The sequence below is a fragment of the Equus przewalskii genome, chromosome 12 (assembly GCF_037783145.1).
Source record: "Equus przewalskii isolate Varuska chromosome 12, EquPr2, whole genome shotgun sequence".
In the NCBI taxonomy this organism is placed as follows: domain Eukaryota; kingdom Metazoa; phylum Chordata; class Mammalia; order Perissodactyla; family Equidae; genus Equus; species Equus przewalskii.
This window is the reverse complement of record NC_091842.1, coordinates 8724443-8742053: the sequence shown is the minus strand read 5'-3', so window position 1 is coordinate 8742053 and position 17611 is coordinate 8724443. Positions and strand designations below refer to the sequence as shown.

Sequence of the window (17611 nt, the reverse complement as noted above, 5' to 3'; positions counted from 1 at the left end):
GCTCTCCAGGGGCCTAGAATGAAGGAGGGTGGGGGGTTCTCAAGGTCTTTCTGGAAGGCAAACCTCAGGCAGCAAGAAAGCTCAGAGGAAGGAAAGCGTGGAGTTGGAGGGGACAGAAAGGGCTGTGGAGTAGGGGAGGGGAACATGGAGAAGAAGAGAAAAGAAAATGAAAATGAAAAGGTGGAAGGAAGGGAAAGGATGGAGAATGGAGAGAGGCAAAGGCAAAGAGAAGAGAGAAGAAGTAGAAACTCAGAAGGAAATTAGGGAGCACGATTCTGTTTGACCTGCAAAGCTTGGCATGACACCCACTCAGTGAGGGCTGCAAATGCATGTTGTGTGAAGATTGAGAGAGGAAGTGGCTGCTGTGAGGGAGAGAGAAGGAGCCAGAGAGCAGGGAGGAAGGAAGGAGGAGAGGAAAATGAGAGGCAGGGGGAGAGAAGGAATGGAAGGAGGGAAGGAAGGAAGGGGTGAACACTAGAGAGAAGAAGAAAAGCCAAGCTGAGAGCATAGGGAGGTGGTGGAAAAGAAGCTAGAGATGGACATGGATGAAATAGAAGAGGAGGAAAGAGAATCGCCTGGATTATTGCAGAAGCCTCCTAAATGGCCCCCCAGCCTCTGCTCTTGCCAGGTCCGTTCAGTAGATTCTCAATGCAAAAAACCCAGGTGATCGTTTTAAACATCCGTCAGATCAAGTCACTCCTCTGCTGCAAGTCCTGCAAAGGCTCCCTATCCCCTTAGAATAAAAGCCACAGTCCTAAGAATGGCCTTCAAGGCTCCACATAATCTGCCCCTCCTAGTGGCCGTCTGAGCTGATCCTCTCCATCCCAGGCACACGGCTCCTTGTTGTACCTCAACATCCGCCCCCTAGCTCACTGCTACCTCAGGGCCTTTGCATGGCTGACTCCACTGCTTAGAATGTTCTTCCCCTTGACATTTTCATGCCTCACTCCCTCACCTCCTTCAAGTTTGGGCTCAAATGTGACCCAGATGAGACCTATCCTGACCACCACCTGAGGTTATTTAAAACCTCCAGCCCACCTCCCCTTGTACTCCTAAGGCCCTTACTTTGTTCAACTTATTTTTCCCATAGCACTGCTCACCTTATAACTATAGAATTTACTTCTCAGTTGTTTCAGGAGTTGTCTCCCTGTCGTCCTGCGCCCCACCTTGTCTGTTTTGTTAACAATGTATCTCGGCTGCCTGGGACGGTACGTGGCCCATCATCAGTGCTCAATAAATACTTGTTAGGTGAATGAATGAATGAATGAATGAACGGTGCCAGGGAGAGGAAGCAAGGAGCAGGCTGTGTTGGGTCAGCCAGGTAGGCTTGTGGGGTGGCAGCGGGGGAAGCTGGCCGGCTGCTTGGGGTTTGCTTTCTGGCGGGGAGCTTGAGCTGGTGGAGGTTGGAGGTTGCTGGGATTCACCTGAGACCGTCCAAGGGAGTTCCCACTGGGTCTTCCAGCAAACATCATCAACTCCCACAGAGGTCACTAGAAGCCCAGAGTGTCAGAGGACGATGGGAGTGTGGCCATTACTCACAGCCAGGGCTAGAGAAGTCTTCCTCAGGCCCCACGTTCTGCACCCCCGACGACCCCTGCTTCTGGACCCACTTGGCCCCAGAGGCCGTCGGGATCCAGCTCCAGCCACAGAGATCATTCGGAGTGTCGAAGTCGCACATTTGCATCATGCAGACTGAGGGGGAAAAAGGAGGGAGGATTTAGCTCTTTCTAAGAGGGGACAGCTCAGAAAATCTCAGTCCAGAGTCAGAATTCTGAGTCCCAATCTGGAGGTCTTTCAAGCCGGATCCGGTTCCACTCCCTAGTGGCTGTGTTCCTGACGCAGACTACGTAACCTGCCCAAGCCTCAGTTTCCTCGTCTGTAAACTGGGAATATCCGCCTCTTGTAAGCTGGATCATGTACAGGGAGCATCTACCACAGTGCCTGTGCTCAGTAAGTGTTAATTCCTTGCACCCAGCTTCTGGAATGTTCCTTCACTTAAATTTGCTCCCCTTGAATCTGTAACGTCAGCTTAGCGGGCTAATTCTGGATGGATCTGGGGTAACGGGGTGACCAAGCGTCCAGGCTTGCCCAGGACTGGGGGTTTTCCCAAGATGCAGGACTTTCAGTGCTAAGATGGAGGCAGCCCAGGGCAAGCCGGGATGGTTGGTTACTCTAGGACGGCTATCACCCCAACTCTGTGTTAAAGGAGAACCTCTCTTTAGGGGTGGCCTCTTCGGGAGTCCAAGGGTGTGGAGGGAAGCAAGGAACCCCAACCCTGGGAGAAACCAAGTCATGGTCCCTGAGCTGCTCCTGCCATCCTGGGCAGATTTTTGGGGCCGGGAAAAAGAGGAGGAGGGACAGACTCACTCGGATTGCAGAAGCCCCGACGGACAGAGATGGCGTCCAGAGCGATGTCCAGGTAAGCTGTGCTGCCACTCCTTCCTTCAAATATCAGCTGTGGGAGGGAGGAAGCGACCACTCACCCTGTGAGCCCCTTTGCCTCAGGCTCCCAGTTTCCTGCTTGAATTCAGATGGCCCAGCCCCCACGCCCCCTCCTTGTCCCAGCCCCTCCTGGGCCTGTCCGCCCCCACCTTGCCCCCCAGCACAGAGAATCCCCCTGGGGTCCTGGGCCCTGCCCTCGGCCTCACCTGGCTGGGCAGGGTGGACCTCCTAGGCACAGTGACGGCGGTGGGCATCCAGGAAGGGCTCTGGGTGTTACTGTGTTTCCAGAGCAGTCTGGGGATCTTGCCCTTCGGGCCCGTGAGCAGCAGCAGCCTGAGCTGGGCGCCCCACGACAGCCCAAACATGTGGTAGGCGAAGTGAACACACAGGGGGCCTTGCTCCCAGATGCGGGGGCTGCGCAGGTGGGCCACCTCGCCCTGGTGGAAGGTGTCCGAGTCCATGTGCAGGTACTTGCCCTCTGCGGGAGGCAGAGCCCACCCAGCACAGTAAGGCCCTGCTGCCTCTGAGGGCTGCCCCTCCCACCCCCTTCTCAGAGCCGAAGCATCCACTTCCAGCTGCCTCCCTGCTCCCTGCACCCAGATCTGCCCGTGCCCACCTCCCAGCTGCCTCCCTAAACCTTAAGCGTCCTCACCGCCATTGGGGTACCCCCCAGGAGGTCCAGTGCCACTGAGGGAGGGCCCGCTGGCCGGAGTCCAGTCCCCATCATCTGTGGATGCTTGGCTCCAGTCACAGAGGGGTTTGGAGTCATCCTCAAAATCACAGTGGGTGAGAATGGCTGGGAAGAAAGGGCCACTGTGAGGCCAGGAGAGGGGGGAGGGCCGTCACAGAGCCAGATGGGAAGAGGGGGCATAACAGCATTGCTAAGCTTAGAGAAGGCGGCCGCCAAGATGTAGGGTCCAGAGCAGCTATTTGGGAAAGAATCCGAGAAAGGCCATCTCTTAGGAGAAATTGGGGGCTTGGGGGGAGGTGCTGGTGCAGAATGACTAGGGCAGGGGTCGTATGTAAACTGAGTTCCCAGGGGCCTGGATTCAGCTGGGCAAATAGGCTGTGTCTGGGCAGGACACACTGTGTTCCTTGAATGCGAATCTTTTGGGCAGGCCTTGTGCTCTCCTCCGCCGCCCTCGATCATCTCAGGGCTGCCCTTCACACATTTATTGCATGTTTATGTCGTTGCCCGGCCCCCAGGGTACTTGAGGGCCCCCCACCCCTCCCCCACCAGGGAAGGACAGAGGTCTGAGCAGTCCTGGTATCAAACTCACAGTCGTCCCTAGAGCTGCGGGCAACTGGCTTCCCGTCTGGAACCTTCTGTTTCCTTGGGGTTGATTTGGAGAAAGAAAAAATGTAATACTTGTCATTGTCAAGAATTACAGGCCTCAGTGATTGTGAGCTTTCTGAATGGTCGTTTATGGAGGATTGTCCCCCTTTTTTGGTATCCATTGTGGTATCAGTGTGTATGCAGTGAATCTATATTGATTTGTCTTCTTTAAGGTTTTCAGATAGGTCACCCATAGCCTCCTCGCCTTACGTTCCCATCTAGCTCCTAAAAAGTGTGTCGCCTCCAAGCTCCTCACATCCCCACCAGTTCCCTCCACTCCTCTGTGCCCTAGATGTCATGCGTGGTTGAGTCTCACGTGAGGGGGACCTGGTTTACACCTGGGGATCTCCTTCCTTTGGGTTCAGGTCTTCTTGTGCTACGGCCCAGGTTGTCCCCATAGAGCAGGAACTACATGGGTTGCCAGGTGGGTGGCAGGAGTGGTGTTGTCCCAGCTGCACGCAACGGAGCGTACAGATGAGTAACACAGGAGTCACCCTTCTTCACCTTACGAATCCACAGAGAAGCTGTCTGTCCCTCCCCAGGTGGCGAGGGCCATGTAAAACAGCCCTTTGTTTCAGTTGTTCAAGTTCTACTTGTTCAAATCCCCCCAAACGAGCTCCAGGACACCAAGCCGTCCATCACTTCTTGCTGCCTCCTACTTGAAGTCTCTCTTATCTGCTGGGTCTGCCCTGGATTTTGTCCTTTTTCTGAAGGCCTGACCTCTCTCTGCTCCCCTGCCGTCCTAGGACCTGTCTTCCCAGCTCTGCGCCTCCTCCCTCTCTCCTTACATTTCATCTCTGTCCCGCTCCTGTTGAGCTCTCGCGACACTTCATTCTGGGCTCTAGGGCTGTGGGGCTCCCCCTATTTCTGCTTATCATCTTTTTCCCACCCCGTCGTCGGGCTCCTGCCTTCCTCCCCAGGGCCACGCCCTTCATCGTTAGCCTGCTTGCCTCCTCCAGCTTTGCCCCTCGCTCTTCGTCAGAGCCACTCCCAGTCGCACCCTGAGCCCAGCTTACCGGACAGGCTGAGGCATGTGGCCCTGGCCCCAGGCGGCCCCCACCAGCAGCACCAGAGTCCAGACTGGAGGAGCCATGTGGGATCTCAAGGCAGCTCTCAGGGGAGAGGGGGAAGGCAAAGTGAGAAGCCCAGGCCACTTTATACCCCCCGGGCCCTCCTCACTTGGCTGCCTCCTGAGGATGCCATGAAAACTAGACAGTCAGGGAACATGAGACCACTCTGGGAAATGAACACTACCGGGGCTGAAATTTAAAATCCAATGGAAGGGTTGTAAGCTGAAATCAAGAGAAATAAAATGAGAGAGAGTGCGAAGGAAAGAAAGAGAGAAAAGAGAAAGAGACTTAGAGGATTGGTCCAGAGAGTCCAACACCCAATGAAAAGAGTTCAAAAAAGAAAGAACAAAGGAAAAGAGGTTACTTAAGAAAAAACGCCAGATTTCCCAGAATGGAAATATATGTCTCTTGATTAAAAGGGGTCCAGTAGGATGCGTGCAAAGAGACCCATGAAAGGCATGTCATGAAATTTCAGAATCTCGGGGGTGAAGAGAAGATCTTAAACACTTAGACAGCAAAAGGGAGGTCACCTACTGAAGATCAGGAATCAGCATGGCATCGAACTTTTCAACAGCAACCGTAGATTCTAAGCAGCTGTGGAACATTGTCTGCAGAATTCCAACAGAAAATCATTTCAAACCTAAAATTCTATAGCTGACAACAGTGGCAGAGGCGACTGGAAGGTCAACGACAGTGAGAACTGAAAATGCTTGTTGGCGAAAAATCAAAAAAGACAAGTCACAGAGAAAGACATAAAACCACCCAGGAAACATTGGAAAAGATGTTCCACTTCACTGGTAATGAGGAAAATGCTAATCAAAACGACAGCTGTCACCTTGACGACAATTTAAAGGACTGATGGCCTGGAGTGTCGGCCAGGATGCCAGTAGACACACTGACGTATGTGGATGCTAAGACTGTATGTTGGTGGAAACTTCTTAGAAGGTAACTTGACAATAACTGTTAAACTTTCAAATGTACGTGTCTTTGACCCAGCATGACCTTTCTAGGAATCTTCCCACAGAAATACATGCGTATTTGCACAAAGATGTACTTGCCTTGAAGATGTTCATTGCAGCATTGTTTACAATAGGGAAAAAAATCAAGATCACCTAAATGTTTAACAGTAGATATGTGGTCGTTAGATCATATTTAAGGAATATTATTCATACGAAAGAATATTATGCAGATATTAAAAAGAATGATGTTCCTCAAAAAATTAAAAATGAAATTACCATATGGTCCAGCAATTCCTCTTCTGGGTATATACCCAAAAGAATTGAAAGCAGGGGCCCAGCCTGGTGGCATAGCAGTTAAGTTCGCACACTCTGCCTTGGCAGCTGGGGTTCACCAGTTTGGATCCTGAGCGTGGACCTACACACCACTTATCAAGCCATGCTGTGGCAGCATCCCACATATAAAATAGAGGAAGATGGGCACAGATGGTAGCTCAGGGTCAATCTTCCTCAAAAAAAATTGAAAAGAATTGAAAGCAGGGATTTCAAGAGATACTTGTACACCCATGTTTATAGTGGGATTATTCACAATAGCCAAAAGGGGACAGCCACGCAAGCGTCCAGAGACTAATGAATGGATAAACAAAATGCGGTCTATACATATAATGGAATATTATTCAGTCTTCAAAAGGAAGGAAATTCTGACACATGCTACAATATTGAGGACATTATGCTAAGTGAAATAAGCCTGACACAGAAGGACAAATACTGTGTGATTCCTCTTACATGGGGTACCTAGAGTCATCATTCATAGAGACAGAAATTAGAATGGTGGGTGCCCGAAGCTGGGGGACAGGGGGTAGAGAGTTAGTGTTTGATGCGGGCAGAGTTTCAGTTTGGGAAGACGAAGAGTTCTGGAGATGGATGGCTGTACTTAATGCCACTGAACTGTACACTTAAAAATAGTTAAGAAGATAAATTTTATGTTATGTGTATTTTTTCCTTTTTTAAAAAATTTGAGTTCATAATAGTTTACATCATTGTGAAATTTCAGTTGTACATAATTTCTTGTCTGTCACCACATAGGTGTTCCCCTTCACCTGGTGTACCCACCCCCCACCCCCACCCCCACCCCCACCCCCACTTCCCCTGGTAACCACTGAACTGTTTTCTTTGTCTGTGTGCTTGTTTATATTCCACATGCGAGTGAAATCATCTGGTGTTTGTCTTTCTCAGTCTCGCTTATTTCGGTAAGCATAATTCCCCCCAGGTCTTTCCATGCTGTTGCAAATGGGATAATTTTGTCTTTTTTTCTGGCTGAGTAGTATTCCATTGTATATATATACCACATCTTCTTTATCCAGTCATCGGTTGATGGGCACTTGGGTTGCTTCCATGTCTTGGCTGTTGTGGATAGTGCTGCAATGAACATGGGGTGCATGTGTTACTTTGGGTTGTTGATTTCAAGTTGTTTGCGTAGATGCCCAGTAGTGAGTTAGCTGGGTCATAGAGTAGTTCTATTTTTAGTTTTTTGAGGAATCTCCATACTGTTTTCCATAGTGGCTGCACCAGTTTGCATTCCCACCAGCAGTGTGTGAGGGTTCCCTTCTCTCCACACCCTCTCCAACATTTGTTATTTTTAGTCTTAGTGATTATAGCCATTTTAACAGGCGTAAGGTGGCATCTTAGTATAGTTTTGATTTGCATTTCCCTGATGATTAGCGATGTTGAACATCTTTTCATGTGCCTATTGGCCATCTGTATATCTTCTTTTGGAAAAATGTCTGTTCATATCCTCTGCCCGTTTTTTGATCGGGCTGTTTTTTTGTTGTTCAATTGTGTGATTTCCTTATATATTATGGAGATTAACCCCTTATCGGATACATGATTTGCAAAAATTTTCTCCCAGTTGGTGTGTTGTCTTTTGGTTTTGATCCTAGTTTCCTTTGCCTTCCAGAAGCTCTTTAGTCTGATGTATTCCCACTTGTTTATTTTTTCTTTTGTTTCCCTTGCCTGAGAAGACCTGGTATTTGAAAAGATCCTTTAAGTTCAATGTCAAAGAGTGTACTATCTATATTATCTTCCAGGAGTTTTATGGTTTCAGGTCTTATCTTCAAGTGTTTGATCCATTTTGAGTGTATTTTTGTGCATGGCGTGAGATAATGGTCTACTTTCATTCTTTTACATGTGGCTGTCCAGTTTTCCCAGCACCATTTATTGAAGAGACTGCCTTTCTCCATTGTATGTTCTTGGCTCCGTTGTTGAAGATTAGCTGTCCATATACATGCGGTTTTATTTCTGGGCTTTCGGTTCTGTTCCGTTGAGCTGTGTTCCTGTCTTTGTACCAGTACCATGCTGTTTTGATTACTGTAGCTTTGCAGTACATTTTGAAGTCGGGGATTGCGATGCCTCCAGCTTTGTTCTTTTTTCTCGGTATTGCTTTAGCAATTTGGGGTCTTTGGTTACCCCATATGAATTTTAGGATTCTTTGTCATTGGGATTCTGACTGGGATTGCATTGACTCTGTAGATTGCTTTGGGTAGAATGGACATTTTAACTATGTTTATTTTTCCAATCCATGTGCATGTAATCTCCTTCCATCTCTTTATGTCATTATCTATTTCTTTCAGTGATGTTGTATAGTTTTCATTGTGTAAGTCCTTCGCCTCTTTAGTTAAATTTATTCCTAGGTACTTTATTCTTTTTTTTTTTTGTGATTGTAAATGGAATTGTATTCTTGAGTTCTCTTTCTGTAAGTTCGTTATTAGAGTAGAGAAATACAACTGATTTTTTAAGTTGGTTTTGTACCCCACATCTTTCCTCTAGTTGTTAATTATTTCTAATAGTTTTCTGATGTATTCTTCAGGATTTTCTACATATAAGATCATGTCATCTGCAAACAGTGAGAGTTTCACTTCTTCACTCCCTGTTTGGATTCCTTTTATTCCTTTCTCTTGCCTAATTGCTCTGGCCAAAACATCCAGTACTATGTTGAATAAGAGTGGAGAGAGTGGGCACCCTTGTCTTGTTCCTGTTCTCGGAGGGATGGCGCTCAGTTTTTCCCCATCGAGTATGATGTTGGCCGTAGGTTTGTCGTATATGGCCTTTATTATATTGAGTATGTTATGTGTATTTTACCACAATTTAAAAAAATAATTGAAAAAATATTACTTAATGTTGTAATACTGTTTATTAAAGTTTGTTCCTGACTTAAAGAAAAAAGGAATGGTGGTGGATCTGTATAGTCTGATATTGGAAAGGGCCCCTGGCTGTATTACTAAAGAGGTGAATCATAGAAAAATAATTTATAGTATGGTCCCATTTATGTAGAATGCTCAAATAAAGGTATGTGTCCATGTACATATATTTAGGTCGAGGTGTAGGGATGGAAGTAGAAGGACCCCCAGCAAGCTGTGCACGGTGGTTCCCTCTGGGAAGGGGTGGCTGGGATTTCCATGTGGCCTGCATATTTCTGCACACAGTGAGCGTGCTTCCAGGCCTTCCTGTGGAACAGATTTGGTTCATTATAGAGACCCTAGTGAAAGCCACTTGAGGGGCCTAGTTGGGAGGAAGCCAGACTGGACGGTTTGAGGAGGGGGTGGAAGTTGAAGAAGAGGTCCCAATGGAGACTTGGAGAGTAGGTGCAGAAATTGGGGGCACAGTAGGGTCCTTTCAAGATAAGAGAAGTTTGAGCCTGCGTAAATGCTCATGGGAAGGGTCTGACAGCAAAGAGATGAGAAAGGGGCTCCTGAGGAGGTGGGTGAGAAGAGTCTAGAACACAGACAATAGGAGGGACAAGCCCGCTCTGTGAGGGGAGGGCGTGGGGAGGGCAGCTTTGATTCATCTGTGAAGTAGGAGGTCAGTGGAGAAGGCCCTGGTGGCGAGAAGGCACAGTGGTACCCCCCTCAGGCAAGCTCCATGCCAGTCCCACCCATGGCCAGCTCATCCCTCTCTCCAGCGTGTGGTAACACCGCCGCTCTCTCTGCCCCACCCCTTCCCACCTTTCTCCACACTTGCATTGCTCAAGACTTCACTCCAACCAGCATTCCTCTGTGGGCAGACAGACAGGTGGCCAGGCAGACGAGTGCTTTGGGAGGGAGTGTGTGGAAGGAGTCCCTGACCCAGGTCACTGGCGACAGGAAGGGAAGGGAGCTGGTTAGGAAAGGTTTTTTGCAAGAGAGGACACCTGAGGAGCTTTCTGAACTACAAAGAGATGGTAAGTAGGCAAAGAAGTTGGGAAGGCACATTCCGTGAAGAGGGAATGTTCCAAGCTTACGGGGAGCACGAGCCTTGGAGAATGGCTAGGTGTGTGCGTGAGTAGACGTAACACTGGGAGGAGGCAGGGGCCGCAGCAGGGGCCGTGTCTTGGAGGACCTGGAATGCCATACATTTGAGGATGAACCAAAAGTTTTTAAGCAATGGGGGTGACGATCTCATTTGCCTTTTCAAAAAGCTGCCCCAGCAGCGCCCCGCCCGCCCCGGCAGAGATACATCAAAGAGGGGCTGGTCTGACCTCGGGAGTCAGGAGAGGAGGTTGTAGAGAGTCACAGATGGTGGTGCCAAAGAACGCTCACAGGGAGGCAGGGGGAATGGGGACATGAATGGATGGAGGGCTTCCAGGAGCCGGAAACAGCAGTTCTTGCGGCTAACCTAACCGAGTCTCGTGTCCTCTTCATGGCAAAATTATCGGCCTCTTTTTCCATCTGTGGATACGAAGGTCCAGAGAAATGACAATTGCCCAGCATAAGAGCTCGACGCTGACAGTCCCCACCCTGTGTCCTGCCGAGTCCCATAGTTCTGCGAGGTGCCCCTTGGGGGCTGTTAGGGGGCATCCAAATGGGGGCAGGGTCCCACCACCACCAGAGCAGCTCTGCTTTCATCAGTTTCATAAATGGCAATTCTACATAAGATTGCCACTAAAAGGACGATTTTGCCGCTTTAAAGAGCCCTATCGACTCCCATTGCGCACAGAGCTAGATCTAGGCTGGAGGGCTGGCCCCGCAGTGAGCTGAGCTATCCAGGGTCCAGATTTCCTGTATCCCACCACAGCCAGGTGTTCCTAGAAGCCTTCACTTCAGCAGCCCCCCACTCCATACTACCAAATCTGTGCCTGGGGCACCAGGCCTTTGCCCCTGACAAGTGACAGTGATGCCTGGCCGGCCTTCTCGTGAGCTGTAAGGAAGAGACTGGCACAGTCATGCACTAGGCATTGAGAGGGAGGTTCCAAACCGCTTCGCAGTCCTGGGGACTCCTCCTGCCCAAATAAGCACCAGTAGGGCCCCTGCAGGAGTCAGAACCTGGGAGAGCGATCCTCTGTCCATTTACAGCAAAACTGGGGATACGAAGGCTGCTGGTCACAAGCCCTGGTCTACCCTTCCTCCACACCAGGTTAGAAGAACGATCAATGGAAGGACAGAGGCAGGAAATGGTTAACCCAGAGAAGAGCCTCAGAAGCCAATTGACCCCTCCCGGTTGGGCAATAAGGCCTCTGAGGGCTGCTTTTGCTGACCTCCCTTTGGCGCCACAGAGCTGGACAGCCAGAGCTTCCAACCTGTCTGGAGGTGGGGGTTGGTGTTCAAGGCAGGACAGGAAGGGATGGTGGTGGGAGGGAACCACTGGGATCTGCATTTTGGGGAATCAGGAACCGGCAGGCCCCAGAGGGTTTGTCCCTTGGCAAGACTGGCAGCTGCAGGAATAGATGTGAGAGACCTTCAGTTGTGGAAAAACCTGGGAATCGCTGCAGAGAACGGGAGCCAGTCTTGGCTTCACTGTGTGTCTTGGGCACTTTGCTCTCCCCCTCTGGGCCTCAGTTTCCTTATCTGTAAGATGGAGAGGCTAGCACAGCCAAGGTTTTTTAAAAATCAGAAATGTTTTGTGGGTCCTATAATTTTTTAATAATCAATTTTAAAAATCAAGTTTATAGACCTTTGGGCGTATCTCACATAAGTTGGGAAACCGTACTGCTGTTTGTTGCCAATAATCTTTCATAATGTCACAGTTTTATGATGGAATTTTGGAGGAATTACTTTTGGCCAACTGGAAATAATATAGTTAACATTCAACTTAGATTCTAATGTGTAAGAGGCCCCATTTGGCTGACTCAACTCCAGCAACAATCGCCTTCTGTGGTGAGGCCTTTAGACTGTGTAGGAAAATCTTAGGTGGCCTGCGAGCTGGGATCAGGCAGGTGCATTTGGTCAGCCTGCTGCACAAGCCTAGGGAGAGGATTCGGGCCAGTAGTACCCAAAGTCGAGAGACTGAAGGTGAGGTGGGAGCTGCGGCTGCAGGAGGTGGCTGAGTTGGCCCCTAGTGGTGGGAGACTCGGGCAGTAGGCACCTTCTGCCTATCTAGGGAGCAAGTGGGAGCCCACGACAGGAGACAGAATGGGAAGGAGTTGGTAGCGAGAGACGGATGAGCATAATGCCTCATTTCCTCCCCTCTGTCTCCTCCCTCTACTCTCTCCTCTCCCTAATGATCCGTGATTCAGGTGGAAGAGGGACTGGGAGTCAGAGCGCCTGGCTCCTGGTCCTGATGCTTCCTCTCAGTGGCTTGTGACCTGGGCAAGCCCCATGGACTCTCTGGACCTCGGTTTCCTCCTCTGCCAAAATGGGGATCCTCTACCGTCTTTGCCTTCCTCATGAGGTTAGGAGAGCCAATGAGAGAATGCTCTGGAAAGCACCTTGTAAATTGCAAAGCACTCTACAAACAGAAGGCATCTCCATTGAACAATTATGTAACCCGCTGACTCAGAACTGGGCTGCGCTGGCTCCTCTCCCGCCAGGACGTCAGAAGAGCTGGCTCGGTCCCTCACCTGGCACAACTCAGTTATAGTTTCCCATCTGACGAATGGAGAAGACACTCATTGTCCTGCTTTGCGGATTTGTGGCAAGAATCACAGAAGATCATGTAGGTGCCAGAGATTTAATGTGTTGTTAGTGATAATAATAATGGTACAGAAGAAACTTCCCCCTCCCGGTCTGCACTTAAAAACCCCTGAACTCTGGGAACGCCCTCCCTGCATATCTGTGTCTCTTCCCAGGGACTCTGATCCTCACCAGGTTCTTCCCATCGCGGGCCTCTCTGCACTCAGTCGCATACCAAGCTGACTATGTCTAAATTAATGAGCTCCCGTCTTTTTGCCCCTTAGGACTGCCCACTCTCAGAGGACACTGGGCGGTGAGTGGCACAGTGGCGCAGACGATTTCATGTTTTGTAGCTCTTAATGCAAAGGCTGGCACACAGCAGTCATCCCATAAATCTGGAATAAATGAATCATGTTTTAAATGTTCTTAACATACTCGCCCGTCACACCTGGCCTAGGTCCGATATGTAGTTCAGTTTCCACTATTTTTTTTTAACTGAAAGCAGTAAGCGGTTTGAAGAGAAGTCGAGGAATGAGATCAGTGGCCCTAAATTCTGGGGTAAAAAAGAGCCAGGAACTGGCTAGACAGCCAATCAGGCTGAAAAAGAGGTGGACAAGTTTTGGGGGTTCTGAGTCCTAAATCTTAAATTCAGGTCCTAGTTGTCATTTATTAGCTGGATTCCTTGGGCTTCAGGACACGTCTCTTAGCTTGAATTTCACCAGCAAGGAAGAGTAATTCTTCCCTTACTGATTCACAGCGGTGGGGCAAGAACTAGATGCCATGTGTGGAAACCACAATACAAATTTTTATTGAAATGTAGGCAATCCCTAAGGAGTCCATTACTTGTAGACTTCGCTAACATTTCCCAATACAGCCTGAAGAGGGCAGTGTAGCGCAGGAGCCGGTTTGGCCGACCCTCCTACCCGCCCACCCGCAGACACACAGAATTGGCAAATACCCTCCAACCCCTCAACCTGCCCGTGATTTTTCCTGCGCCAGATTGCAAACCGTTCTCCCTCTTTTGCATACGTGCAGGGTCGCAGGCTGACGTCTCTGAGTTTTGTGATAGAAGCATAAAGACTGATTCCCACAAAGAGGATAATGGCCAGGATTGGGGTCCCGATACAGTTTTGCGACACCTTTTGCTGTCTGCACAGGTCTCTCTTGGGCAATACTTTGCAGCGTTATTTCTGGCAAGGAATTTGAAGTCGGTTGCCTGAGTAAAGGGTAAAATTAGAAGTGGGGATCAGGAGTGAAGGTCGAGTTAGCTTGCTGTGGGTCCCCCTTCCCCCGGGTCAGAAGCAGGTGGGGACTGTGTGGAAGAGGGAGGGGGTGAGTGCTGGGGGAATGGGGATTCCTGTCATCTTGGTCTTGGGCAAGTTACTTTACTTCCTCATCTGTGCAATGGGAGTAACAGCAGTAACTTTCTCCTAGGGTTGTGTAAGGAACAAAATGAGGTCACAGAAATGAACCACCCAGAGTAGCATCGGGCCCAGAGCGAGTGGGCAATGAATCAGCTGTCTGGGAAGGTGGCTCCTGCGGCCCCACTGTCTACTGCCTCTTCTGCAGGATTCAGCATAGCGCATTAATGGTGACCGTCCCCAGGCAAGGAAAGAGTCAGCTGGATTTAGAGGGAGTCTGCGCACTGCAGTGGCAAAGGCTGATGCCGGGAATGTGCTTTAGCCAAAGGGACCACAGAGAAGAGGCTGGAAATAATAAGGGTCCAGCGGCCCCCAAAGGGGCCCTTCTTCCTGGTTCCTACTTCCTCAGTGGCAGCCGTGGCTCACTAAACACTTGTCCTGGGCCAGTGGGCAGCTGCCTACTGAGGGACAGCCTTGAATGGAGCCACCTTATTGACCAGTGTGGGCAGAGCTTGTGGCCTCAGGCCCGGTGGGGTCAAGAGGTCAGACAGGCCATGCGAGGCAGCACGTAGGGCCCTCCCCTCCCCCTCTGGGTTCCCAGGCCTGCTGCCTGCTGCCAGGATGGGGCAGAGCCAGGCAAGTAGGGTGCTCTCAGGAAAACAGAACCGCCAACAGCCATGTTGTGGTTTCAGTTCTTGCCAATGAGATTGAAAAATACAAAAACTAGGACCCCGTGAGAGCCAAGGGCCAGCCCCCATCCCACCTTCACGGCTCCCACCACCCTCATTGTCCAGTGGGCTCTTGCTGTCATGGGAGTCCCCATGAGACCTGGAGAATTCATGGCTTGCCGCCCAAATTCTCCAGTCCATCCTGCCCCTCCTTGGTAGGGGCAGAAAGAGATATTTGCCCTCCAGCTTGTCCTGGCATCACAGTTCCGCAGGGCACCGAGATGAGTTAGGGGTCTCCCCAGCACGGCGCCTATCCCCGTGTTTAAGCTGATCAACTCTGAATTCCTCCTGCTTCGGGGCCTCAGGCTGGCCCTGTGACATCCTTGGATCTGGGTTGAGCTCTGGACAGTTCCTCTGGCCCCTGCGATGTCACCGCTGGCCCTGGAGTGTCCAAGGGATAGGCTGGCGCTGAGCTGATAGCCCCTCAACAGGGGTCAGGAGTGGTGGCGTGGAAGGCGTGGCACAGGCAGTGGTGGTGAGCGAGGTGGTGGACGTGCCCAGGGTGCAAGCACCTGGTCACCTGTCCCCTCTCCTGCAGGCCTCCCCTGTGTACAGCTTCAGCTTTCCCCGCAGGAAATTGGAGTAGATTCGGAAGAGTTTGCACAAAGTATCAACAGCGAATGTTCGGAGTGGAGCAGCAGAGGCTGCATCTGGAGGGGAGATGGCTTCCTTCTACCAGGGAGAGAACAGAAGGTTACTGCAGTCCGGGACCCCAGAGTGAGATGGGATTCGGGGTAGAACTGGAGCGGGGGATGAGGAGCGTCTCAGTGTTCCTGGGCAGAGCCCTTCTCCCACATTACAGAAAGGGCAGACGGAAGAGTGTGGGAGGGTCCTACACACCTGGGCTCCCAGCGCCCGAAGCAGGGAGGTGAGGCTGCGCAGGCTGCTGACGGCTTTGTCCACATGCAGCCGCAGGGTCTCAGATGGCTGGGAGGAGTTGGCCAACAGGGCCTGGCCCTGCAGAATGGCTTCTGAGAGCAGGGCCAAGCCCTGCCAGACTTCCACAGCCTGCTGCTCCACCTAAAGGGAGCAGAGACTCGAGTCAGCTGGCCCAAGCCGCCCTTTCCCTCCTCCCTCTCAGCAGCCCCAAGCCCCAAGCTGAGCAAACAGAAGGCATGCAATAAGGCTTGTTGAATGAATGAATGAATGAATGAATGAACGAACACTTTTCATTCAGCCCTTATCTTTGCTGCTTAATTTCTTTTCTGTCGTCATCATTCTCCCTCCCACCCTGTCAGGCTCCCAAAATGAGACTCTCCAAGAGGAAGGAGAAAATGAACTCACCTCCATCCTCTTCCAGGAGTAGAAGTTAACCTTGGTGTCTGGAACGGTGACATTCTCACCAAAGCTGCAGCCTTCGGCACAGCCCATCTGAAATGCACAACTGGGGAGTCAGAACCTCCAGGGGCCCCAGCCCCGGCCCCGGTCCCAGGCCATAGGACCCTCCGCCTCTGCCCCTCACCTGCTTCCAGGTATGCGTCGGGGGCTACCAGTTTTATCAGTTTTACTGAGAGCTCTGGCTTCCAACCTCCACCCCTGAACCAAGTGCCAGGAAGGAGTCTGGGCTCCCAGATCTTGGAGGAGACCCCTGGGCCCCTGAGAGTGAGTCCTGTGGAATGTCCTGGGGAGGGGACCTCACCGTGACATTTTCGGCCTCCCTGGCCTCCAGGATGTACCTCTCCAGGACTCGGCTGTCACAGATGAGGCGTGGAGGGGCGCCCAGGGCTGGGAGGCCCAGAGGAGGCAGTAGCAGGGACAGCAGAAGCAGCAGGGCAGGACATTCTGGAAAGGAGATCCGGGCTGAGTGTGAGGCAGGGAGGGGAAGGGGAGGGTTGGTTTGGAGGGGCAGGTTCACGCATCCCCCTCCTCTGCCCCCAGCTAGTGGCTCCTGCCCCCAACCTTCCCAGCGCTCAGGGTCTGTCTCCTCTGCCTTCATTCAATCCTGCTGCCGCCTGCACACCCCACCCCCCAGCTACCGGCATCCACCTCTCCCGGCCAAACTTCAATCCCGGTGTGACAGAGGCTGCCCCTCTCGCAGATCCGGGTTGTTGCTCCGAGACCCAGGTATCAGCTTCCTCCCCACCCACCTGGCAGCCCCTCTTCTCCCTGAACCCCCAAACCTCGTCCCCATCTCCAGGTCAGATTTTCACCTCTCCAGGGACTCCCCGGCACGTGGAGGCTGCCCCACCCCCCTTGCCCTTCCAGGGTCCTTGGCAAGTGGCTGAGTCCTTGAACCCAGTCACCTCGGGGCCAATAGCCCCGGCGGTAAATCCCTCTTCAAACAGGGGCCCAGGACGGGCGGGAGCGCCCCAGCCCGCGAGCACTCACCGCGCACCCCCATCTCCACGCCTCGCCCGCCGGTCAGACGCCAGGGGCTCGGCCGGCGCCCGCGCCGGGAGCCCTCATCCCGGGAAGCTCGGCGGGGCAGAGCCAGCCCCGCGAGTCGAAGGAGGGGGCCGCGGTCCAGGGGACGCCGAGCCGGGGTCGGGGCAGAGCGAGCGCAGGGCCCCTGGCCAGGGTCCGGAGGACGGCGCGGCCAGGCGAGGCGACCGGCCGGGGTTGGCCCGGGGACTGCGGCTGCGGCCGGGGGTCGGGCTGTTATCAGGCTGTGTGCGTGCGTGTGGGGGGGAGGCTGCGCGCGTGAGGGGTCGCGGGAGGTGGGGGCCAGAGGGGTCAGAGCAGGGGGCAGGACGCCTGGGTCGGGGGCTCGCGGGGCGGGAGCAGAGCTGCCGCGGGCGCGGGGCCCCCGGCTCCCGTCGGACCCCGGATGCCGGGAGGAGCAGCCGGGTGCGCACCAGCAAGACGGGCCGAATGCCTGCGCCTGGGACAGGAGCGCCATTCTGCGAAAGGCTGGG

The 17611-nt window shown here is 52.1% G+C and overlaps 2 protein-coding genes and 1 long non-coding RNA gene across 4 annotated transcripts in view; 1 reads left to right on the top strand and 2 right to left on the bottom strand.

Annotated features, from left to right (window-relative positions):
- The window catches only part of ZAN (zonadhesin), a 33345-nt gene extending 28456 nt beyond the window's left edge, over positions 1-4889 (bottom strand). For both annotated transcript variants that reach the window (XM_070566302.1, XM_070566303.1), the window contains exons 1-6: positions 4795-4889; positions 3723-3775; positions 3095-3238; positions 2649-2920; positions 2368-2455; positions 1540-1692 (exon numbers count right to left, since the gene is read on the bottom strand). In XM_070566302.1, coding sequence (XP_070422403.1) covers positions 1540-1692; positions 2368-2455; positions 2649-2920; positions 3095-3238; positions 3723-3775; positions 4795-4871 — 787 coding nt within the window. In that variant the 5' untranslated portion in view covers positions 4872-4889. The remainder of the gene's footprint in view (positions 1-1539; positions 1693-2367; positions 2456-2648; positions 2921-3094; positions 3239-3722; positions 3776-4794) is intronic.
- Positions 4890-9869: 4980 nt separating this feature from the next.
- LOC139074703 (uncharacterized) lies at positions 9870-13081 on the top strand. Its single transcript, XR_011524357.1, has 3 exons — positions 9870-10020; positions 12292-12934; positions 12968-13081. It is a non-coding gene; the product is annotated as an uncharacterized lncRNA (long non-coding RNA).
- A 369-nt stretch (positions 13082-13450) lies between these two features.
- On the bottom strand, positions 13451-16806 carry EPO (erythropoietin). The gene is made up of 4 exons (XM_008527376.2): positions 16396-16806; positions 16041-16127; positions 15597-15776; positions 13451-15428 (listed from the first exon to the last, which is right to left on the bottom strand). The coding sequence occupies exons 1-4, from the start codon at positions 16690-16692 to the stop codon at positions 15273-15275; spliced, it is 720 nt and encodes a 239-aa protein (XP_008525598.1). The 5' UTR covers positions 16693-16806; the 3' UTR covers positions 13451-15272.
- Between the last annotated feature and the right edge of the window lie 805 nt (positions 16807-17611).

Coding starts and splice junctions, on each gene's coding strand:
- EPO (XM_008527376.2), bottom strand. CDS start 16,692: ATGAAGGCAGAGGAGACAGACCCTGAGCGCTGGGAAGGTTGGGGGCAG. Junction 15,777..16,040: donor ACTCCTGGAAGAGGATGGAG/GTGAGTTCATTT, acceptor TGCTCCCTTTAG/GTGGAGCAGCAGGCTGTGGA. Junction 15,429..15,596: donor TTCGGGCGCTGGGAGCCCAG/GTGTGTAGGACC, acceptor TCTCCCTGGTAG/AAGGAAGCCATCTCCCCTCC.